Source organism: Cuculus canorus, chromosome 31 (assembly GCF_017976375.1).
Source record: "Cuculus canorus isolate bCucCan1 chromosome 31, bCucCan1.pri, whole genome shotgun sequence".
NCBI lineage: Eukaryota > Metazoa > Chordata > Aves > Cuculiformes > Cuculidae > Cuculus > Cuculus canorus.
This window is the reverse complement of record NC_071431.1, coordinates 278,845-303,156: the sequence shown is the minus strand read 5'-3', so window position 1 is coordinate 303,156 and position 24,312 is coordinate 278,845. Positions and strand designations below refer to the sequence as shown.

General features: G+C 63.4%; 2 protein-coding genes across 6 annotated transcripts; both read left to right on the top strand.

Annotated features, from left to right (window-relative positions):
* Window positions 1–13,194: 13,194 nt before the first annotated feature.
* On the top strand, window positions 13,195–22,521 carry LOC104062042 (zinc finger protein OZF). Its single transcript, XM_054052116.1, is given in 5 exon segments — window positions 13,195–13,320; window positions 13,432–13,511; window positions 13,756–13,869; window positions 15,161–16,143; window positions 22,063–22,521. Coding segments are annotated over 5 exon segments (1,626 nt in total). The 5' UTR covers window positions 13,195–13,264; the 3' UTR covers window positions 22,456–22,521.
* LOC128849637 (putative protein FAM47C) lies at window positions 16,142–17,229 on the top strand. 5 transcript variants are annotated; one of them, XM_054052096.1, is made up of 2 exons: window positions 16,142–16,410; window positions 16,489–17,229. In XM_054052096.1, the coding sequence occupies exons 1-2, from the start codon at window positions 16,177–16,179 to the stop codon at window positions 17,011–17,013; spliced, it is 759 nt and encodes a 252-aa protein (XP_053908071.1). In that variant the 5' UTR covers window positions 16,142–16,176; the 3' UTR covers window positions 17,014–17,229. The 5 variants fall into 5 exon arrangements, with proteins under 5 accessions (XP_053908071.1, XP_053908072.1, XP_053908070.1 ...); XM_054052097.1 differs by having other exon boundaries at window positions 16,142–16,605; window positions 16,684–17,229; XM_054052095.1 differs by having other exon boundaries at window positions 16,142–16,722; window positions 16,762–17,229.
* Window positions 22,522–24,312: the final 1,791 nt, after the last annotated feature.

Below are 24,312 nucleotides of genomic sequence, written 5' to 3'. Positions count from 1 at the left end.
CCTGGGAGGGGTTGGGGACATTGGGGACATCACAGAAGCAGCATCATCTCTGTCCTCATCCTCCATCTCTGGGGTGACCTCAGGTCCTCATGGGTTCAGGGAGGGGACATTGGGGTCCTCCAGGCCCTGATGGTCCTGGAATGGTCCTGAGGGGTCCCTATAGGGGTTCTGGGGGTCACTAAACGGGTTCTGGGGGTCCCCAAAGGGGTTCTGGGGGTCACTAGAGGGGTCCTGATGGTCCTGGATTGGTTCTGGGGGTCACTAAAGAGGTTCCGGGGCTCCATAAAGGGGTCCCTGAAGGGGCCCGGGGGGTCCATAGAGGGGTCCTGGGGGTCCCTGGAGGGTTCTGGGGGTCCCTAAAGGGGCCCTGGGGGTCCCTGGAGGGTTCTGGGGGTCATCGAGGACTCCTGGGGGGTCTCTGAAGTGCTTGTGAGGGTTCCAGAAGGGTCCGGGGGGGTCCGGGGGGGGGGGGACGGAGGGGAATGGGCTGGAGGACACGGATGAGGCTGAAGAGGAGGAGGAAGGACAGGGATGGGGGGGGGGAGGAGGAGGAGGAGGATGGGATGGGGATGGGGATGGGGATGGGGATGGGATGGGGATGGGGATGGGGATGGTCCTGGGGGGCTCCTGGATCGCATGGGGGCGTCGTGAGTCCCCTCGGGGGATTTCTGGGGGGTTTCTGAGTCCCTTTGGGGATTCCTGAGAAGGTCCTGAGCCCCTTTGGTGGTTCCTGGGGGGGTTCTGGGTCCTTTTGGGGGTTCCTGGGGGGTTCCTGAGTCCATTTGGGGGTTCCTGGGGGGGTCCTGAGCCCCTTTGGGGGTTCCTGGGGGGCTCCTGGGTCCCTCTGGGGGTTCCTGGGAGGCTCCTCAGTCCTTTTGGTGGTTCCTGGGTGGGTCCTAAGCCCCTTTGGGGGTTCCTGAGTCTCTTTGGGGGTTCCTGAGGGGGTCCTGAGCCCCTTTGGGGGTTCCTGAGGGGTTCCTGAGTCCCTTTGGGGGTTCCTGGGGGGTTCCTGAGCCCCTTTGGGGGTTCCTGAGGGGTTCCTGAGCCCCTTTGGGGGTTCCTGGGGGGGTCCTGAGCCCCTTTGGGGGTTGATGGGGGGTTCCTGAGTCCCTTTGGGGGTTCCTAAGGGGTCCTGAGCCCCTTTGGGGGTCCCTTTGGGGGTTCCTGAGTCCTTTTGGGGGTTCCTGAGGGGGTCCTGAGCCCCTTTGGGGGTTCACGGGGGGTTCCTGAGTCCCTTTGGGGGTTCCTGGGGTGTTTCTGAGTCCCTCTGGGGGTTCCTGTGTCCCTCTGGGGGTTCCTGAGTCCCTTTGGGGGTTCCTGGGGTGTTTCTGAGTCCCTTTGGGGGTTCCTGTGTCCCTCTGGGGGTTCCTGGGGGGCTCCTGAGCCCATTTGGGGGTTCCTGAGGGGGTCCTGAGCCCCTTTGGGGGTTCCTGGGGGGTTCCTGAGTCCCTTTGGGGGCTCCTGATGGGGTCCTGAGCCCCTTTGGGGGTTCCTGGGGGGCTCCTCAGTTCCTTTTGGGGTTTCTGAATCTCTTTGGGGGTTCCTAGGTCCCTTTGGGGGTTCCTGGGCCCCTTTGGGGGTGTCCTGGACCCCCCGGGGTCCCTCCTGACCCCCCCTTTTCAGGCCGTTCACTCCGTCAAAGTCTTCCTGATGGGCTCAACCGCTCTCTCGGTGCCGATGGCCGAATCCTTCCCATGAGCCTCTGGGGGGACAATAGGTGTCCCCAACCGCCACCCCAAGAACAATAAACCCCCCCAACCCCCTCCCGGGCGCTTTGGCCTCTCGGGGCGCGGGGGGGACGCGGACGTCACGGTTGGCGAACGCCAACGAGCCCAGACCTGTCCCCAAGAGAAAGGGGCATTGTCCCCAAGGTGCCACCACGGGGGGGCGGGGACCGGAGACGGGGGGGTTGGGGACACCTGGGAGGGGTTGGGGACACCTGGGAGGGGGTGGGGACATTGGGGACATCACAGAAGCAGCATCATCTCTGTCCTCATCCTCCATCTCTGGGGTGACCTCAGGTCCTCATGGGTTCAGGGAGGGGACATTGGGGTCCTCCAGGCCCTGATGGTCCTAAAATGGTCCTGAGGGGTCCCTAAAGGGGTTCTGAGGGTCCCTAAAGGGGTTCTGGGGGTCCCCAAAGGGGTTCTGGGGGTCATTATTGGGGTTCTGGGGGTCCCCAAAGGGGTTCTGGGGGTCACTAGAGGGGTCCTGATGGTCCTGGATTGGTTCTGGGGGTCACTAAAGAGGTTCCGGGGCTCCATAAAAGGGTCCCTGAAGAGGCCCGGGGGGTCCATAGAGGGGTCCTGGGGGTCCCTGGAGTGTTCTGGGGGTCCCTAAAGGGGCCCTGGGGGTCCCTGGAGGGTTCTGGGGGTCTCTAAAGGGGTTCTGGGGGTCCCTGGAGGGTTCTGGGGGTCATCGAGGGCTCCTGGGGGGTCTCTGAAGTGCTTGTGAGGGTTCCAGAAGGGTCCGGGGGGGTCCGGGGGGTGGGGGACGGAGGGGAATGGGCTGGAGGACACGGATGAGGCTGAAGAGGAGGAGGAAGGACAGGGATGGGGGGGGGGAGGAGGAGGAGGAGGATGGGATGGGGATGGGGATGGGGATGGGGATGGTCCTGGGGGGCTCCTGGATCGCATGGGGGCGTCGTGAGTCCCCTCGGGGGATTTCTGGGGGGTTTCTGAGTCCCTTTGGGGATTCCTGAGGAGGTCCTGAGCCCCTTTGGTGGTTCCTGGGGGGGTCCTGGGTCCTTTTGGGGGTTCCTGGGGGGTTCCTGAGTCCATTTGGGGGTTCCTGGGGGGGTCCTGAGCCCTTTTGGGGGTTCCTGGGGGGTTCCTGGGGGGCTCCTGGGTCCCTCTGGGGGTTCCTGGGAGGCTCCTCAGTCCTTTTGGTGGTTCCTGGGTGGGTCCTAAGCCCCTTTGGGGGTTCCTGAGTCTCTTTGGGGGTTCCTGATGGGGTCCTGAGCCCCTTTGGGGGTTCCTGAGGGGTTCCTGAGTCCCTTTGGGGGTTCCTGGGGGGTTCCTGAGTCTCTTTGGGGGTTCCTGAGGGGGTCCTGAGCCCCTTTGGGGGTTCCTGGGGGGGTCCTGAGTCCCTTTGGGGGTTCCTGGGGGGTCCTGAGCCCCTTAGGGGGTCCCTTTGGGGGTTCCTGAGTCCTTTTGGGGGTTCCTGAGGGGGTCCTGAGTCCCTTTGGGGGTTCCTGGGTGCCTTTGGGGGTTCCTGGGGGTTTCTGGGTCCCTCTGGGGGTTCCTGAGTCCCTTTGGGGGTTCCTGGGGTGTTTCTGAGGCCCTTTGGGGGTTCCTGTGTCCCTCTGGGGGTTCCTGGGGGGCTCCTGAGCCCATTTGGGGGTTCCTGAGGGGGTCCTGAGTCCCTTTGGGGGTTCCTGGGGGGTTCCTGAGTCCCTTTGGGGGCTCCTGAGAAGGTCCTGAGCCCTTTTGGGGGTTCCTGGGGGGCTCCTCAGTCCCTTTGGGGGTTCCTGGGTCCCTTTGGGGGTTCCTGGGCCCCTTTGGGGGTGTCCTGGACCCCCCGGGGTCCCCCCTGACCCCCCCTTTTCAGGCCGTTCACTCCGTCAAAGTCTTCCTGATGGGCTCAACCGCTCTCTCGGTGCCGATGGCCGAATCCTTCCCATGAGCCTCTGGGGGGACAATGGGTGTCCCCAACCGCCACCCCAAGAACAATAAACCCCCCCAACCCCCTCCCGGGCGCTTTGGCCTCTCGGGGCGCGGGGGGGACGCGGACGTCACGGTTGGCGAACGCCAACGAGCCCAGACCTGTCCCCAAGAGAAAGGGGCATTGTCCCCAAGGTGCCACCACGGGGGGGCGGGGACCGGAGACGGGGGGGTTGGGGACACCTGGGAGGGGTTGGGGACACCTGGGAGGGGTTGGGGACATTGGGGACATCACAGAAGCAGCATCATCTCTGTCCTCATCCTCCATCTCTGGGGTGACCTCAGGTCCTCATGGGTTCAGGGAGGGGACATTGGGGTCCTCCAGGCCCTGATGGTCCTAAAATGGTCCTGAGGGGTCCCTGGAGGGTTCTGGGGGTCCCTAAAGGGGTTCTGGGGGTCACTAGAGGGGTCCTGATGGTCCTGGATTGGTTCTGGGGGTCACTAAAGAGTTTCCGGGGCTCCATAAAGGGGTCCCTAAAGGGGCCCGGGGGGTCCATAGAGGGGTCCCGAGGGTCCCTGGAGGGTTCTGGGGGTCCCTAAAGGGGTTCTGGGGGTCCCTGGAGGGTTCTGGGGGTCTCTAAAGGGGTTCTGGGGGTCCCTGGAGGGTTCTGGGGGTCATCGAGGGCTCCTGGGGGGTCTCTGAAGTGCTTGTGAGGGTTCCAGAAGGGTCCGGGGGGGTCCGGGGGGTGGGGGACGGAGGGGAATGGGCTGGAGGACACGGATGAGGCTGAAGAGGAGGAGGAAGGACAGGGATGGGGGGGGGGAGGAGGAGGAGGATGGGATGGGGATGGGGATGGGGATGGGGATGGGGATGGGGATGGGATGGGGATGGGGATGGGGATGGTCCTGGGGGGCTCCTGGATCGCATGGGGGTGTCGTGAGTCCCCTCGGGGGATTTCTGGGGGGTTTCTGAGCCCCTTTGGGGATTCCTGAGAAGGTCCTGAGCCCCTTTGGTGGTTCCTGGGGGGGTTCTGGGTCCTTTTGGGGGTTCCTGGGGGGTTCCTGAGTCCATTTGGGGGTTCCTGGGGGGGTCCTGAGCCCCTTTGGGGGTTCCTGGGGGGCTCCTGGGTCCTTTTGGGGGTTCCTGGGAGGCTCCTCAGTCCTTTTGGTGGTTCCTGGGTGGGTCCTAAGCCCCTTTGGGGGTTCCTGAGTCTCTTTGGGGGTTCCTGAGGGGGTCCTGAGCCCCTTTGGGGGTTCCTGAGGGGTTCCTGAGTCCCTTTGGGGGTTCCTGGGGGGTTCCTGAGTCTCTTTGGGGGTTCCTGAGGGGGTCCTGAGCCCCTTTGGGGGTTCCTGGGGGGGTCCTGAGCCCCTTTGGGGGTTTATGGGGGGTTCCTGAGTCCCTTTGGGGGTTCCTAAGGGGTCCTGAGCCCCTTTGGGGGTCCCTTTGGGGGTTCCTGAGTCCTTTTGGGGGTTCCTGAGGGGGTCCTGAGCCCCTTTGGGGGTTCATGGGGGGTTCCTGAGTCCCTTTGGGGGTTCCTGGGGTGTTTCTGAGTCCCTCTGGGGGTTCCTGTGTCCCTCTGGGGGTTCCTGAGTCCCTTTGGGGGTTCCTGGGGTGTTTCTGAGTCCCTTTGGGGGTTCCTGTGTCCCTCTGGGGGTTCCTGGGGGGCTCCTGAGCCCATTTGGGGGTTCCTGAGGGGGTCCTGAGCCCCTTTGGGGGTTCCTGGGGGGCTCCTCAGTTCCTTTTGGGGTTTCTGAATCTCTTTGGGGGTTCCTAGGTCCCTTTGGGGGTTCCTGGGCCCCTTTGGGGGTGTCCTGGACCCCCCGGGGTCCCCCCTGACCCCCCCTTTTCAGGCCGTTCACTCCGTCAAAGTCTTCCTGATGGGCTCAACCGCTCTCTCGGTGCCGATGGCCGAATCCTTCCCATGAGCCTCTGGGGGGACAATGGGTGTCCCCAACCGCCACCCCAAGAACAATAAACCCCCCCAACCCCCTCCCGGGCGCTTTGGCCTCTCGGGGCGCGGGGGGGACGCGGACGTCACGGTTGGCGAACGCCAACGAGCCCAGACCTGTCCCCAAGAGAAAGGGGCATTGTCCCCATGGTGCCACCACGGGGGGGCGGGGACCGGTGAGGGGGGGGTTGGGGACACCTGGGAGGGGTTGGGGACACCTGGGAGGGGTTGGGGACATTGGGGACATCACAGAAGCAGCATCATCTCTGTCCTCATCCTCCATCTCTGGGGTGACCTCAGGTCCTCATGGGTTCAGGGAGGGGACATTGGGGTCCTCCAGGCCCTGATGGTCCTAAAATGGTCCTGAGGGGTCCCTAAAGGGGTTCTGGGGGTCACTAAACGGGTTCTGGGGTTCCCCAAAGGGGTTCTGGGGGTCACTAGAGGGGTCCTGATGGTCCTGGATTGGTTCTGGGGGTCACTAAAGAGGTTCCGGGGCTCCATAAAGGGGTCCCTGAAGGGGCCCGGGGGGTCCATAGAGGGGTCCTGGGGGTCCCTGGAGTGTTCTGGGGGTCCCTAAAGGGGTTCTGGGGGTCCCTGGAGGGTTCTGGGGGTCATCGAGGGCTCCTGGGGGGTCACTGAAGTGCTCGTGAGGGTTCCAGAAGGGTCCGGGGGGGTCCGGGGGGTGGGGGACGGAGGGGAATGGGCTGGAGGACACGGATGAGGCTGAAGAGGAGGAGGAAGGACAGGGATGGGGGGGGGGGAGGAGGAGGAGGAGGATGGGATGGGGATGGGGATGGGGATGGGGATGGGGATGGGGATGGGGATGGGGATGGGGATGGTCCTGGGGGGCTCCTGGATCGCATGGGGGCGTCGTGAGTCCCCTCGGGGGATTTCTGGGGGGTTTCTGAGTCCCTTTGGGGATTCCTGAGGAGGTCCTGAGCCCCTTTGGTGGTTCCTGGGGGGGTTCTGGGTCCTTTTGGGGGTTCCTGGGGAGTTCCTGAGTCCATTTGGGGGTTCCTGGGGGGGTCCTGAGCCCCTTTGGGGGTTCCTTTTGGGGGTTCCTGGGGGGCTCCTGGGTCCCTCTGGGGGTTCCTGGGAGGCTCCTCAGTCCTTTTGGTGGTTCCTGGGTGGGTCCTAAGCCCCTTTGGGGGTTCCTGAGTCTCTTTGGGGGTTCCTGGGGGGTTCCTGAGTCTCTTTGGGGGTTCCTGAGGGGGTCCTGTGCCCCTTTGTGGGTTCCTGAGGGGTTCCTGAGTCTCTTTGGGGGTTCCTGGGGGGTTCCTGAGTCTCTTTGGGGGTTCCTGAGGGGGTCCTGAGTCCCTTTGGGGATTCCTGGGGGGTTCCTGGGGGGTCCTGAGCCCCTTTGGGGGTTCCTGGGGGGCTCCTCAGTCCCTTTGGGGGTTCCTGAGTCCCTTTGGGGGTTCCTGGGCCCCTTTGGGGGTGTCCTGGACCCCCCGGGGTCCCCCCTGACCCCCCCCTTTTCAGGCCGTTCACTCCGTCAAAGTCTTCCTGATGGGCTCAACCGCTCTCTCGGTGCCGATGGCCGAATCCTTCCCATGAGCCTCTGGGGGGACAATGGGTGTCCCCAACCGCCACCCCAAGAACAATAAACCCCCCCAACCCCCTCCCGGGCGCTTTGGCCTCTCGGGGCGCGGGGGGGACGCGGACGTCACGGTTGGCGAACGCCAACGAGCCCAGACCTGTCCCCAAGAGAAAGGGGCATTGTCCCCAAGGTGCCACCACGGGGGGGCGGGGACCGGAGACGGGGGGGTTGGGGACACCTGGGAGGGGTTGGGGACACCTGGGAGGGGTTGGGGACACCTGGAAGGGGTTGGGGACGTCGGGGAGTGGAGGAAGAGTTGGGGACACTTGGAAGGGTTTGGGGACATCTGAGCGGATTTGGGGACACCGGAGAATTCAGGAAGGTTTGGGGACACCGGGGACACCTGGGAGGGTTTGGGGACACCTGGAAGGGTTTGGGGACATCTGGAAGGGTTTGGGGACATCTGAGAGGGTTTGGGGACACCAGAGAGTTCAGGAAGGTTTGGGGACCTTGGGGACATCACAGAGAGTTTGGGGACACGGGGGCTTTGGGGACTTGGAGGACATTGGGGGACACGAGGAGGGTTTTGGGGACCCGCTGGTGCCCCCGGTCCGGGGGGGGTGGGGACAGCGTTGTCCCCTCCCTGAGGCACAGCCTCCGCCGGGTCCCCTCCCAGGGGACGTCCCTGTGCCTATAAGAGGGGACACCGCGGGGAGAGGGGGTGACAGCGCCATGGGGGGGACCACCACACTGGCGGTGGCCCTGGGGACAACGCTGCTGCTGCTGGGGGGTGAGGGGACAGCGGGGGACAATGGGGGACAGTGGGGGACACTGGGGGTGAGGGGACAGCGGGGGACAATGGGGGACAGTGGGGGACACTGGGGGTGAGGGGACAGCGGGGGACAATGGGGGACAATTGGGGACACTGGGGGTGAGGGGACAGCGGGGGACAATGGGGGACAATGGGGGACACTGGGGGTGAGGGGACAGCGGGGGACAATGGGGGACACTGGGGGACACTGGGGGTGAGGGGACAGCGGTGGACAATGGGGGACAGTGGGGGACACTGGGGGTGAGGGGACAGCGGGGGACAATGGGGGACAGTGGGGGACACTGGGGGTGAGAGGACAGCGGGGGACAATGGGGGACAGTGGGGGACACTGGGGGTGAGGGGACAGTGGGGGACAATGGGGGACAGTGGGGGACACTGGGGGTGAGGGGACAGCGGGGGACAATGGGGGACAGTGGGGGACACTGGGGGTGAGGGGACAGCGGGGGACAATGGGGGACAGTGGGGGACAATGGGGGTAAGGGGACAGCGGGGGACAATGGGGGACAGTGGGGGACACTGGGGGTGAGGGGACAGCGGGGGACAATGGGGGACAGTGGGGGACACTGGGGGTGAGGGGACAGTGGGGGACACTGGGGGACACTGGGGGACACTGGGGGACAATGGGGGACACTGGGGGTGAGGGGACAGCGGGGGACAATGGGGGACAATGGGGGACACTGGGGGTGAGGGGACAGTGGGGGACAATGGGGGACAGTGGGGGACACTGGGGGTGAGGGGACAGCGGGGGACAATGGGGGACAATGGGGGACAATGGGGGTGAGGGGACAGCGGGGGACAATGGGGGACAGTGGGGGACACTGGGGGTGAGGGGACAATGGGGGACAATGGGGGACAATGGGGACAATGGGGTGAGGGGACAGCGGGGGACAATGGGGGACAGTGGGGGACACTGGGGGTGAGGGGACAGCGGGGGACAATGGGGGACAGTGGGGGACAATGGGGGTGAGGGGACAGCGGGGGACAATGGGGGACAGTGGGGGACACTGGGGGTGAGGGGACAGCGGGGGACAATGGGGGACAGTGGGGGTGAGGGGACAGCGGGAGACAATGGGGGACACTGGGGGTGAGGGGACAGCGGTGGACAATGGGGGACAGTGGGGGACACTGGGGGTAAGGGGACAGCGGGGGACAATGGGGGACAGTGGGGGACACTGGGGGTGAGGGGACAGCGGGGGACAATGGGGGACAATGGGGGACACTGGGGGTGAGGGGACAGCGGGGGACAATGGGGGACAGTGGGGGACACTGGGGGTGAGGGGGCAGCGGGGGACAATGGGGGACAGTGGGGGACACTGGGGGTGAGGGGACAGCGGGGGACAGTGGGGGACAATGGGGGACAATGGGGGACACTGGGGGTGAGGGGACAGTGGGGGACAATGGGGGACAATGTGGGACAGAGGGTAAAGGGGACAAAGGGGAACAATGGGGGACAATGGGGGACAATGGGGGACAATGGGGGACACTGAGGGCTCGGAGGACATTTGGGGCACTGAAGGGAATGGAGGAAGGTGGGGAGCAAAGGGGACACGGGGGGCTCTGTCCCCGTCCCCACGGCCGCCCGTGTCCCCTCCCCACAGGCGCCGTCCCCGAGCGGCCGTGGGGACGCTTCCTCCATCCCCGGGACCCCCTGGGGACACCAGGGTCACCTCCTGGCCTGGAGGTGTCACCCCAACAACCCAACGGACCTCCCCAAGGACCACCCCAACCTCCCCAAGAACCACCCCGACGTCCCCAAAGTCCACTCCAAGGTCCCCAAGGTCCACTCCAACGTCCCCAAGGTCTCCAAAGTCCACCGAAACGTCCCCAAGGTCCACTCCAACGTCCCCAAGGTCTCCAAAGTCCACCCCAAGGTCCCCAAAGTCCACCCCAACCTCCCCAAGGACCACCTCTACGTCCCCAAAGTCCATTCCAACGTCCCCAAAGTCCACTCGAGCGTCCCCAAGGACCAGGGTCTTGGCCCCAAGGTGTGGGGACGTGGCTCCAAGGACCTGAGGAACATCTCCAAGGACCGGGGACACGTCCTGGTGGAAATGGGACACGTCCTGAAGGACCAGAACCACGTCCTGAAGGACCAGAACCACGTCCTGGTGGAGGTGGGACACGTCCTGAAGAACCAGAACCACGTCCTGGTGGAGGTGGGACACGTCCCCAAAGACCACCCCAAGGTCTCCTGGGACAGGGGATGCGTCCCCAGGGACGTCCTCTGCCCCAGGAGTGGCCGAGGAGCTCCACCGAGATGTGGAGGAGCCACGGTACGGTGACCGCTGGGGACGATGGGGGTGACGAGGGACGTTGGGGTCCCGGGGGACCTGGTGTCCAACCCTTCCCTCACTTTGTCCCTTCTCCAGGTTGAGGACGCTCAGAGGAACCGGAGCTCCAGTGCTGAGGGACGTCCTCTCCTGATGTCCCCATCCTCTCCCGATGTCCCCATCCTCTCCTGATGTCCCCATCCTCTCCCGATGTCCCCGTCCTCTCCTGATGTCCCCATCCTTTCTCCATGTCCCCATCCCGTGTCCCCATTAAAGGCAGAAGCAGCATCATCTCTGTCCTCATCCTCCATCTCTGGGGTGACCTCAGGTCCTCATGGGTTCAGGGAGGGGACATTGGGGTCCTCCAGGCCCTGATGGTCCTAAAATGGTCCTGAGGGGTCCCTAAAGGGGTTCTGGGGGTCACTAAAGGGATTCTCGGGGTAACTAAAGGGGTCCTGATGGTCCTGAGGGGTCCCTAAAGGGGTTCTGGGGGTCTCTAAAGGGCTTCTGGGGGTCATTAGAGGGGTCGTGGAGGTCTCTATGGGCCTCCAAAAGGGTTTGGGGGGTCCCTAAAGGGGTCCCTGAAGGGGCCCGGGGGGTTCTTAGAGGGGTCCTGGGGGTCCCTGGAGGGTTCTGGGGGTCCCTAAAGGGGTTCTGGGGGTCCCTGGAGGGTTCTGGGGGTCATCGAGGGCTCCTGGGGGGTCTCTGAAGTGCTTGTGAGGGTTCCAGAAGGGTCCGGGGGGGTCCGGGGGGGGGGGGACGGAGGGGAATGGGCTGGAGGACACGGATGAGGCTGAAGAGGAGGAGGAAGGACAGGGATGGGGGGGGGAGGAGGAGGAGGAGGATGGGATGGGGATGGGGATGGGGATGGGGATGGGGATGGGGATGGGGATGGGATGGGGATGGGGATGGGGATGGGGATGGGGATGGGGATGGGATGGGGATGGGATGGGATGGGGATGGGGATGGGATGGGGATGGGATGGGGATGGGGATGGGGATGGGGATGGGGATGGGGATGGGATGGGGATGGGATGGGGATGGGGATGGGGATGGGGATGGGGATGGGGATGGGATGGGGATGGGATGGGGATGGGGATGGGGATGGGGATGGGGATGGGGATGGGGATGGGGATGGGGATGGGATGGGATGGGGATGGGGATGGGGATGGGGATGGGGATGGGGATGGGGATGGGGATGGGATGGGGATGGGATGGGGATGGGGATGGGGATGGGGATGGGATGGGATGGGGATGGGGATGGGGATGGGGATGGGGATGGGGATGGGGATGGGATGGGGATGGGGATGGGGATGGGGATGGGGATGGGGATGGGATGGGGATGGGATGGGGATGGGGATGGGGATGGGGATGGGGATGGGGATGGGGATGGGGATGGGGATGGGATGGGATGGGGATGGGGATGGGGATGGGGATGGGGATGGGGATGGGGATGGGGATGGGGATGGGATGGGGATGGGGATGGGGATGGGGATGGGGATGGGATGGGATGGGGATGGGGATGGGGATGGGGATGGGGATGGGGATGGGGATGGGGATGGGATGGGGATGGGGATGGGGATGGGGATGGGATGGGGATGGGGATGGGATGGGGATGGGGATGGGGATGGGGATGGGATGGGGATGGGATGGGGATGGGGATGGGGATGGGGATGGAGATGGGGATGGGGATGGGGATGGGGATGGGATGGGGATGGGGATGGGGATGGGGATGGGGATGGGGATGGGGATGGGATGGGGATGGGGATGGGGATGGGGATGGGGATGGGGATGGGATGGGGATGGGGATGGGATGGGGATGGGGATGGGGATGGGGATGGGGATGGGGATGGGATGGGGATGGGGATGGGGATGGGATGGGGATGGGATGGGATGGGGATGGGGATGGGGATGGGGATGGGATGGGGATGGGGATGGGGATGGGGATGGGATGGGATGGGGATGGGGATGGGGATGGGGATGGGATGGGATGGGGATGGGGATGGGGATGGGGATGGGGATGGGGATGGGGATGGGGATGGGGATGGGATGGGGATGGGGATGGGGATGGGGATGGGGATGGGGATGGGGATGGGGATGGGGATGGGATGGGGATGGGGATGGGGATGGGGATGGGGATGGGGATGGGGATGGGATGGGGATGGGGATGGGGATGGGGATGGGGATGGGGATGGGGATGGGGATGGGGATGGGATGGGGATGGGGATGGGGATGGGGATGGGGATGGGATGGGGATGGGGATGGGGATGGGGATGGGGATGGGGATGGGGATGGGGATGGGATGGGGATGGGGATGGGGATGGGGATGGGATGGGGATGGGATGGGGATGGGGATGGGGATGGGGATGGGGATGGGGATGGGGATGGGGATGGGATGGGGATGGGGATGGGATGGGGATGGGGATGGGGATGGAGATGGGGATGGGGATGGGATGGGGATGGGGATGGGGATGGGGATGGGGATGTGGGGATGGGGATGGGGATGGCGGCGGTGGGCGGGGCCGAGGGTTTTCGGGGGCGGCGCCGCTCCGGCGGAGGAGGAACTTCCCGTGTCAGCGGGGGCGGAGCGGCCCCGAACGGCCCCGAACGGCCCCGGGGAGGACCTCGAGCGGCTCTGCACCCGGAGCGGCTCTGGATCGAGTTGGAGCAGCCCTGGATCCGGAGCATCTCCAGATCCGGAGCATCCCTGACATCCTGGACCATTCCTGATGTCTTGGACCACCCCTGACCTCCTGGATCGTCCCTGACCCCCTGGACCACCCCTGACCTCCTGGAGCATCCCTGACCTCCTTGGAGCATCCCTGACCCCCTTGGACCATCCCTGATCTCCTGGACCACCCCTGACCCCCTGGACCACCCCTGATCTCCTGGACCACCCCTGACCTCCTGGACCACCCCTGATCTCCTGGACCACCCCTGACCCCCTGGACCACCCCTGATCTCCTGGACCATCCCTGACCCCCTGGACCACCCCTGACCCCCTGGACCATCCCTGACCTCCTGGACCACCCCTGACCCCCTGGACCACCCCTGACCTCCTGGAGCACCCCCATGCCTGCAGGTACCACAGGTCCCCATGGAGCAGCTCCCAAGCCGGTGGGGATGAGGTTGGAGTGGGACAACCCACCAGCAGCTCCCCCCGGAGCTCCCTAAGAACCCTTCCAGCTCCAAATCGGTGGAGACCACGAGGACCTCTGAACCCCCTTTGCCTCTCGCAGGTGCTGCGGAGCTTCGGAGCGGCGTCGGCATCTGGAGGTCACCACCATGCAGGAGAGCTACGAGTCCCTGATCCTACTGGGTGAGTCCTCGGAGGTCATCGAAGGGTTTGGTTGGGGTTGGGAGGGACCTCAGAGACCATGAGGTTCCACCTCCTGTCACGGATGGTCGTTGAGATCCTTCCAACCAACCCATTCCACGGCTCTCGGAGCCGAGGTCACCTCCCGCCTGGAGATGTCCCTTTGCTGCTGGGACCACCTTTCCTTCGAGAAGTCCGCGTGTCCGTAACAAACCCAACATCTTCTCTCCTCCTCTTCCCGGAGCAGATTTCCCGGTTCCCAAACCCAACGTCATCTCCCGGTTGGAACTGGAGGAAGAGTTGGGGGTCCCGGATCCCAATGACTCCAAGGAATGGGAGATCCTTCGGGTGGCTCCAACAGGTGAGGTGGCACCTGGTGAGGAACGAGAGGCCGACAGCTCCGTCTCGGGGCATCCCAACCTGGTGGGTCTCCGGGGTTGGAGTCAGGATGACCTTTTCTCGTCCCCATGGAGGATCCCAACCTGGTGGGTCTCCAGGGTTGGAGTCGGGATGACCTTTTCTCGTCCCCATGGAGGGTCCCAACCTGGTGGGTCTCCGGGGTTGGAGTCGGGATGAGCTTTTCTTGTCCCCATGGAGGATCCCAACCTGGTGGGTCTCCGGGGTTGGAGTCGGGATGAGCTTTTGTTGTCCCCATGGAGGATCCCAACCTGGTGGGTCTCCAAGGTTGGAGTTGGGATGAGCTTTTGTTGTCCCTATGGAGGATCCCAACCTGGTGGGTCTCCGGGGTTGGAGTCGGGATGAGCTTTTGTTGTCCCTATGGAGGATCCCAACCTGGTGGGTCTCCGGGGTTGGAGTCGGGATGAGCTTTTCTCGTCCCCACGGAGGATCCCAACCTGGTGGTCTCCAGGGTTGGAGTCGGGATGAGCTTTTGTTGTCCCCATGGAGGATCCCAACCTGGTGGGTCTCCAAGGTTGGAGTTGGGATGAGCTTTTCTCGTCCCCATGGAGGATCCCAACCTGGTGGGTCTCCAAGGTTGGAGTTGGGATGAGCTTTTCTTTGCTCTCCATGGAGGATCCCAACCTGGTGGTCTCCAAGGTTGGAGTCGGGATGAGCTTTTCTTGTCCCCATGGAGGATCCCAACCTGGTGGGGTCTCCGGGGTTGGAGTCGGGATGAGCTTTTGTTGTCCCCATGGAGGATCCCAACCTGGTGGGTCTCCAGGGTTGGAGTCGGGATGAGCTTTTCTTGTCCCCATGGAGGGTCCCAACCTGGTGGGTCTCCGGGGTTGGAGTCGGGATGAGCTTTTGTTGTCCCTATGGAGGATCCCAACCTGGTGGGTCTCCGGGGTTGGAGTCGGGATGAGCTTTTCTCGTCCCCACGGAGGATCCCAACCTGGTGGTCTCCAGGGTTGGAGTCGGGATGAGCTTTTGTTGTCCCCATGGAGGATCCCAACCTGGTGGGTCTCCAAGGTTGGAGTTGGGATGAGCTTTTCTCGTCCCCATGGAGGATCCCAACCTGGTGGGTCTCCAAGGTTGGAGTTGGGATGAGCTTTTCTTTGCTCTCCATGGAGGATCCCAACCTGGTGGTCTCCAAGGTTGGAGTCGGGATGAGCTTTTCTTGTCCCCATGGAGGATCCCAACCTGGTGGGGTCTCCGGGGTTGGCAATCACCGCTGTCTCTCTCTCCACTCCCGGCAGACGATGGAACGGGAAGCGAGAACGAAGAGGCGGATCCTCCTGAGCCCGATGGCTCCGAGTTGGCCCAACGGGATGTCCTCCTGTCCCAGGGCGCCGAGGAAGGTCTTCCCGAGCCCTCCCTCCTTGGAGACACGTGCCAGAGCCCCTGGAAGCCCCGGAGCTCCGCGGAGGAGCCTCCGCCGTTGCGCCCCCGCGGCCGAGGAGGTCGTCGCCGTTGCGCCGCGGCCAAATCCTGCCGGCAGTGCGAGAAGACCTTCTCCCGGCGCTCGGAGCTTCTCGTCCACCAACGGCTCCACACGGGGGAGAAGCCCTACAAGTGCCTGGACTGCGGGAAGAGCTTCACGCGCAGCTCCAACCGCAACGCCCACCAACGCCTCCACCGCGGGGAGCGGCCCCACAAGTGCGGCGACTGCGGGAAGAGCTTCGGCCAAAGCTCCGATTTGGCCAAACACCAACGGCTCCACGGCGGCCAACGGCCCTACGGCTGCTCCAAGTGCGGGAAGAGCTTCAGCTGGAGCTCCGACCTGGTGGTCCACCAACGCATCCACACCGGCGAACGCCCCTACGCGTGTCCGCAGTGCGGCAAAAGCTTCAACCGGAGCTCCAACCTCAACAGCCACCGCCGCATCCACTTGGGCGAACGCCCCTACGAGTGCGGGGACTGCGGGAAGAGCTTCAGCTACAGCTCCGCCTTCCTCAAGCACCGACGGATCCACACGGGAGAGAAACCCTTCCAGTGCGACGGCTGCGGGAAGAGCTTCTTGGAGAGTTCGGCTCTGAGCCGACACCGACGCGTCCACAGCGGCGAAAGCCCCTTCCGGTGCGGAGAGTGCGGGAAGAGCTTCAAGCAGAGCTCAACGCTCCTCACCCACCTCCGCACTCACAGCGGAGAGAAGCCCTTCCAGTGCGGAGACTGCGGGAAGAGCTTCGTGGTCAGCTCGGCTCTGCTCCGGCACCAACGGATCCACCTGGGATGAAGAGGCTCTGCTCCGGCACCAACGGATCCACCTGGGATGAAGAGGCTCCATCCGGCACCAACGGATCCACCTGGGATGAAGAGGCTCCATCCGGCACCAACGGATCCACCTGGGATGAAGAGGTTCCATCCGGCACCGATGGATCCATCTGAGAAGAAGAGGTTCCATCCGGCACCGATGGATCCACCTGAGGTGAAGATGTTCCATTTGGCACCGATGGATCCACCTGAGGTGAAGAGGTTCCATTTGGCACCGATGGATCCACCTGAGGTGAAGAGGTTCCATCCGGCACCAACGGATCCACCTGAGGTGAAGATGTTCCATCCGGCACCAATGGATCCACCTGAGGTGAAGATGTTCCATCCGGCACCGATGGATCCACCTGAGGTGAAGATGTTCCATTTGGCACCGATGGATCCACCTGAGGTGAAGAGGTTCCATCCGGCACCGATGGATCCACCTGAGGTGAAGATGTTCCATCCGGCACCGATGGATCCACCTGAGGTGAAGAGGTTCCATCCGGCACCGATGGATCCACCTGAGGTGAAGAGGTTCCATTTGGCACCGATGGATCCACCTGAGGTGAAGATGTTCCATCCGGCACCGATGGATCCACCTGAGGTGAAGAGGTTCCATTTGGCACCGATGGATCCACCTGAGGTGAAGATGTTCCATCCGGCACCGATGGATCCACCTGAGGTGAAGAGGTTCCATTTGGCACCGATGGATCCACCTGAGGTGAAGATGTTCCTCATCCGGGTTTCTCCTTCCATGGAGTTGAGCTCGATGGAGCCGGAGGGGACTCCAAAGCTTCTTAGATGCGTCTGGATCGGGAAGCCAAGACCCTTCTGGAGCTCATTGGGATGGACTTGAGGAGACCTTCTCCTTCTCCGTGTCCTGGTGGAGCTTTGGGAAGAGGACACCTGAGCTCCTTTCGGCACCGTATCCATGGCAGAACCTTCTCCTGATGCTCCGTGGGGAGGGAAAAGGGGACAATCCCAAGGCGGGGACCTCGCCACGGGGCTTTCTCCTCCTTGTGTGACCACGGAGGATCTCCACCACGGAGCAGCTCCAACAAGGAGTCCACCCGGAGTCAATCCGGAGTCAATCCGGAGTCAACCCTTCCATCCCGCCTGTCCCAGTAAAGAGTTGTTGTTTCCTGGCTCCACCTTCCAGGGGTCTCTTGGGGGTTTGGAGGCCGCACGTTGGGGTTTTGTGGCCACACGTTGGGTTTGGAGGCCAAAGGTTGGGGTTTTGTGGCCAAACATTGGGGTTTTGTGGCCACACGTTGGGATTTGATGGCCAAAGGTTGGGGTTTTGTGGCCACACGTTGGGTTTTGTGGCCACATGTTGGGTTTGGAGGCCACACGTTGGGATTTGATGGCCACACATTAGGGTTTTGTGGCCACATGTTGGGGTTTTGTGGCCACACGTTGGGGTTTTGTGGCCAAACATTGGGTTTTGTGGCCAAACGTTGGGTTTTGTGGCCACACGTTGGGTTTGAAGGCCACACATTGGGGTTTTGTGGCCACACATTGGGTTTTGTGGCCACACATTGGGTTTTGTGGCCACACGTTGGGGTTTTGTGGCCACACGTTGGGGTTTAGTGTCCAGATGTGGATTTTTGTGGCCACCTGTGGGGGGTTTGTGGCCACCTGTGGGGGGTTTGTGGCCACACGCGGGAGTTTAATGCGCAGATGTTGGGGTTGAGGGCCCAGATGTGGAGTTTCGTGGCCACGCGTTGGAGCTTTGTGGACAGATGTGCCCTGGGGGGGGGTCCCTGGGGGGGTTCTTTGGGTTCTGGGGGGGTCCCTGGGGGGGTCCTCAGGGGGACATGGGGGTCTGGGGGGGTCCCTGTGTGCTCTTGGGGTGCCCCGGGGGGGGGGGCTTGAGGGTCTTGGGGTGCCCCGGGGGGGTTCTTTGGGTTCTGGGGGGTCCCTGGGGGGGACCAGAGTCTCGGTGGGGTCCTGGGGGGGACCCATGGGATCAAGGGGTGCTTCAGAGGGTTCTGAGCTCCATTCAGGGGTCTCTGAGCTCCATTCAGAGGGTTCAGAGCTCCATTCGGGGGTCTCTGAGCTCCATTTGGGGGTTCTCAGTTTCATTTGAGGGTCTCTGAGCCCCATTCGGGGGTCTCTGAGCTCCATTTGGGGGTTCTCAGCTTCATTTGGGGGTCTCTGAGCCCCATTCAGGGGGTTCTGAGCCTCTTTTGGGGGTCTGTGAGCCCCATCCGGACGGTGCGGAGTCCCTCAGGGGGTTCTGAGCCCCTTTTGGGGGTCTCTGAGCCCCATTCAGGGGGTTCTGAGCCCATTCAGGGGGTTCAGACCCCCATTCGGGGGTCCCTGAGCCCCATTCAGAGGGTTCAGAGCTCCATTGAGGGGGTTCAGGGCCCATTTGGGGGTCCCTGAGCCCCATTCAGGGGTCTCTGAGCGCCATTCAGAGGGTTCTGAACCCCATTTGGGGGTCCCTGAGCCCCATTCGGGGGTTCTCAGCCCCATTCAGGGGTTCTGAGCCCCATTCGGGGGTCTCCGATCCCCATCCGGGCGGTGCGGAGTCCCTCAGGGGGTTCACAGCTCCTTTCAGGGGGTCTCGGAGCCCCTTTCGGGGGTCATTGATCCATCCGGGGGTCTCTGAGCCCCTTTCGGGGGTCCCTCTGATCCCATCCAGGCGGTGCGGAGCCCCTTTCGGGGGTCCTGAGGTCCATCCGGGGGTCTTTGAGCCCCTTTTGGGGGTCTCTGATCCCTTTTGGGGGTCCTGAGGTCCATCCGGGGGTCCCGGAGCCCCTTTCGGGGGTCCCTGAGCGCCATTCGGGGGTCTCTGAGCCCCTTTCGGGGGTCCCGGAGGCCCTTTCGGGGGTCCCTGATCCCATCCGGGCGGTGCGGAGCCCCTTTCGGGGGTCTCTGATCCCATCCGGGGGTCTTTGAGCCCCTTTCGGGGGTCCCTGAGGCCCTTTCGGGGGTCCCTGAGCCCCATTAGGGGGTCCCGGAGGCCCTTTCGGGGGTCCCTGCGCGCCATTCGGGGGTCTCTGACCCCATCCGGGCGGTGCGGAGCCCCTTTCGGGGGTCCCTGAGGCCCTTTCGGGGGTCCCTGAGCGCCATTCGGGGGTCCCTGAGCGCCATTCGGGGGTCTCTGACCCCATCCGGGCTGTGCGGAGCCCCCCCCGGGGCGGGGGTTGAACTTCCCGGGTCAGCGCCGCCGCTGCCGCCATTGTCCGGAGGGGAAACGGGAAACGAAACGGGAAACGAGAGACAAACAACGGGAAACAACGGGAAACGGGAAACGGCAAACGAGAGAGAGAGAGAGACCGGTAACGGGGGGGGGGGGGGAACGGGGGGGGAACGGGAGAGGAGGGGGGGAAAAACGGGAGGAGTGCGGTGAGAGAGAGAGGAGGAGGGGATGGGGATGGGGATGGGGATGGGGATGGGGATGGGGATGGGGATGGGGATGGGGATGGGGATGGGGATGGGGATGGGGATGGGATGGGGATGGGGATGGGATGGGGATGGGGATGGGGATGGGGATGGGGATGGGGATGGGGATGGGGATGGGATGGGGATGGGGATGGGGATGGGGATGGGGATGGGGATGGGATGGGATGGGATGGGGATGGGGATGGGGATGGGGATGGGATGGGATGGGGATGGGGATGGGGATGGGGATGGGGATGGGGATGGGGATGGGGATGGGGATGGGGATGGGATGGGGATGGGGATGGGGATGGGATGGGGATGGGATGGGGATGGGGATGGGGATGGGATGGGGATGGGGATGGGGATGGGATGGGGATGGGATGGGATGGGGATGGGATGGGGATGGGGATGGGGATGGGGATGGAGATGGGATGGGGATGGGGATGGGGATGGGGATGGAGATGGGATGGGGATGGGGATGGGGATGGGGATGGGGATGGGATGGGATGGGGATGGGATGGGGATGGGGATGGGGATGGGATGGGGATGGGGATGGGGATGGAGATGGAGATGGAGATGGGATGGGGATGGGGATGGGGATGGGATGGGGATGGGATGGGATGGGGATGGGATGGGGATGGGGATGGGATGGGATGGGATGGGATGGGGATGGGGATGGGGATGGGGATGGGGATGGGATGGGGATGGGGATGGGGATGGGGATGGGATGGGGATGGGGATGGGGATGGGGATGGGGATGGGGATGGGATGGGGATGGGGATGGGGATGGGATGGGGATGGGGATGGGATGGGGATGGGGATGGGGATGGGGATGGAGATGGGATGGGGATGGGGATGGGGATGGGGATGGAGATGGGATGGGGATGGGGATGGGGATGGGGATGGGGATGGGATGGGGATGGAGATGGAGATGGGGATGGGATGGGGATGGGGATGGGGATGGGATGGGGATGGGGATGGGGATGGAGATGGAGATGGAGATGGGATGGGGATGGGGATGGGGATGGGATGGGGATGGGATGGGATGGGGATGGGATGGGGATGGGGATGGGATGGGATGGGGATGGGATGGGGATGGGGATGGGGATGGGATGGGGATGGGGATGGGGATGGGGATGGGATGGGGATGGGGATGGAGATGAGGAGGAGTCGAGGATGAAAATGAGGATGAGATGAGGATGAGGATGGGATGGAGATGGTGGGGATGAGGATGGGACCAAGAGGAGGATGAGGAGGGGATGGGGATGAAGATGAGGGTGGGATGGGACCAACATGAAGGTGAGGATGGGGATGAAGATGGGACGGGGAGGGGACCGAGAGGAGGATGGGATGGGGAAGAAGATGAGGATGAGGATGGAGTGGGGTGGGACGAAGATGAAGATGAGGATGGAGATGAAGATGGGATGGGGAGAAAGGTGAGGATGGGGATTGGGATGGGGACAAAGATGAGGATGAGGATGGAGTGGGGATGGGACCAAGAGGAGGATGAGGAGGGGATGGGGATGAAGGTGAGGATGGAGATGGAGTAGGATGGGGATGGGGCCGAGAGGAGGATGGGGTGGGGGTGAAGATAAGGATGGGATCGGGATTGGGATGGGATCGAGAGGAGGATGAGGAGATGGGGATGAAGATGAGGATGGGACCAACATGAAGATGAGGATGGGGATGAAGATGGGACGGGGAGGGGACCGAGAGGAGGATGAGGAGGAGATGGGGATGAAGATGGGATGGGATTGGGATCAAGAGGAGGATGAGGAGATGGGGATGAAGATGAGGATGGGATTGGGATGGGATCAAGAGGAGGATGAGGAGGAGATGGGGATGAAGATGGGATGGGGACGGAGAGGAGGATGGGATGGAGGATCTCACCAAGAACTTCACCCTTTGTCCCCCCCACGGCCGCAGTCGCCGCTGCGACTCCGCCTCTGCCATCGCCGCTCAGGTGGGACCACGCGGCGTCTCCGACGGCTCCGGAGAGGCCTCCATGGCGCCGCGGCGCTGCCGAGGAGCCGCCCAAGCCGAGCCCGGACGCACCTCCCGGAGCCGCTCCGAGGGCCCTCCGACGCCGCCGGGACCCCCGCCGGGCGCCCGCGGGGGACGCAAACGGAAGGAGACGGTGGTGGTTCGTCAGCGCTCTCCGGGCGGAGAACACCCCAACATCTGCGTGGAGTGCGGGAAGAGCTTCGCCGAGAGCGCGGCGCTGGCGGTGCACCGGCGCAGCCACGGCGCCGGAAAACCCTTCTCCTGCTCGGATTGCGGCAAAAGCTTCGGCCTCAGCGCCCATTTGCTGCGGCACCACCGGCGCTCCCACCCGTGCCGGGACTGCGGCAAAGAGGTCGGCGCCGCCGACGGTAACGCCGCCGCGACGCCACCCAAACCCTACACCTGCGTCGACTGCGGGAAGAGCTTCCGCCGCCCCAAAGGTCTCCCCGGCGCTTCCGTGGGGCGGCGCCGGCGCGGGCGGAGCGGCGAGAAAGCGCCGTCGGTGACCATTCCCAACACGTGCGCCGAGTGCTGGCAGAGCTTCAGCCAAAACTCCGATCTGGTGAAGCACATGCGGATCCACACCGGCGAGAAGCCCTACGCCTGCGCGCACTGCGGCAAACGCTTCAACGTCAGCTCCAACCTCATCCGCCACCAACGCATCCACACCGGCGAGAAACCCTACGGCTGCGCCGACTGCGGCAAAAGCTTCACCGACAAATCGACGCTGACCCAACACCGCCGGATCCACACCGGCGAGAAGCCCTACGCCTGCGCCGACTGCGGCAAAAGCTTCAGCCGCAGCTCCCACCACAAACGGCACCAGCGGACGCACGCCGGGCAGAGCGCCGCCGCCGCCGCCGCCATGCTGCCGCTCTGGCCCTGTCCCGACGCCCCGCGGTAGGCGGGAGGGGCGCCGGGAGGAGGAGCGCCACCAGGCGGCAGCGGGGACGCGGCGGGGGGGGACCGGAGGAGCTCTCGGGGGGGGCGGAGAGATGGGGCGATAGCGGTGTTGGGGCGACGATGGCGGTTCAGGGGTCAGCAATGGCGGTTTGTTGGGTCAACAATGGCGGTTCATGGGGTCAACAATGGCGGTTTGTTGGGTCAACAATGGCGGTTCATGGGGTCAATGATGGCGGTTCATGGGGTCAACGATGGCGGTTCATTGGGACAATGATGGCGGTTCATTGGGTTAACGATGGCAGTACTTTGGTTCAACGATGGCGGTTCATTGGGTCAATGATGGCGGTTCATGGGGTCAGTGATGGCGGTTCTTTGGGTCAACCACAGCGGTTCATGGGGTCAATGATGGCGGTTCATGGGGTCAACGATGGCGGTTCATGGGGTCAATGATGGCGGTTCATTGGGTCAACGATGGCGGTTCATGGGGTCAACGATGGCGGTTCATGGGGTCAATGATGGCGGTTCATTGGGTCAACGATGGCGGTTCATGGGGTCAACGATGGCGGTTCATTGGGTCAATGATGGCGGTTCATTGGGTCAATGATGGCAGTACTTTGGTTCAACGATGGCGGTTCATTGGGACAACGATGGCGGTTCATGGGGTCAACAATGGCGGTTCATGGGGTCAACGATGGCGGTTCTTTGGGACAACGATGGCGGTTCATGGGGTCAACGATGGCGGTTCATGGGGTCAACGATGGTGGTTCATGGGGTCAACGATGGCGGTTCATGGGGTCAACGATGGCGGTTCATGGGGTCAATGATGGCGGTTCATTGGGTCAACGATGGCGGTTCATTGGGTCAACGATGGCGGTTCATTGGGACAATGATGGCGGTTCATGGGGTCAACGATGGCGGTTCATGGGGTCAATGATGGCGGTTCATTGGGTCAATGATGGCAGTTCATTGGGTCAACGATGGCGGTTCATGGGTTCAATGATGGCGGTTCATTGGGTCAACAATGGCGGTTCATGGGGTCAACAATGGTGGTTTGTTGGGTCAACGATGGCGGTTCATTGGGACAACGATGGCGGTTCATGGGGTCAACGATGGCGGTTCATGGGGTCAACGATGGCGGTTCATGGGGTCAATGATGGCGGTTCTTTGGGACAACGATGGCGGTTCATGGGGTCAATGATGGCGGTTCATGGGGTCAACGATGGCGGTTCATGGGGTCAATGATGGCGGTTCATGGGGTCAACGATGGCGGTTCATGGGGTCAATGATGGCGGTTCATTGGGTCAACGATGGCGGTTCTTTGGGACAACGATGGCGGTTCATGGGGTCAATGATGGCGGTTCATGGGGTCAACGATGGCGGTTCATTGGGTCAACGATGGCGGTTCATGGGGTCAACGATGGCGGTTCATGGGGTCAATGATGGCGGTTCTTTGGGTCAACGATGGCGGTTCATGGGGTCAATGATGGCGGTTCATGGGGTCAATGATGGCGGTTCTTTGGGACAACGATGGCGGTTCATGGGGTCAATGATGGCGGTTCATGGGGTCAACGATGGCGGTTCATTGGGTCAATGATGGCGGTTCATTGGGTCAATGATGGTGGTTCATTGGGTCAATGATGGTGGTTCATTGGGTCAACGATGGCGGTTCATGGGGTCAATGATGGCGGTTCATGGGGTCAATGATGGCGGTTCATTGGGTCAATGATGGCGGTTCATGGGGTCAACGATGGCGGTTCATGGGGTCAATGATGGCGGTTCATGGGGTCAACGATGGCGGTTCATGGGGTCAATGATGGCGGTTTGTTGGGTCAACGATGGCAGTACTTTGGTTCAATGA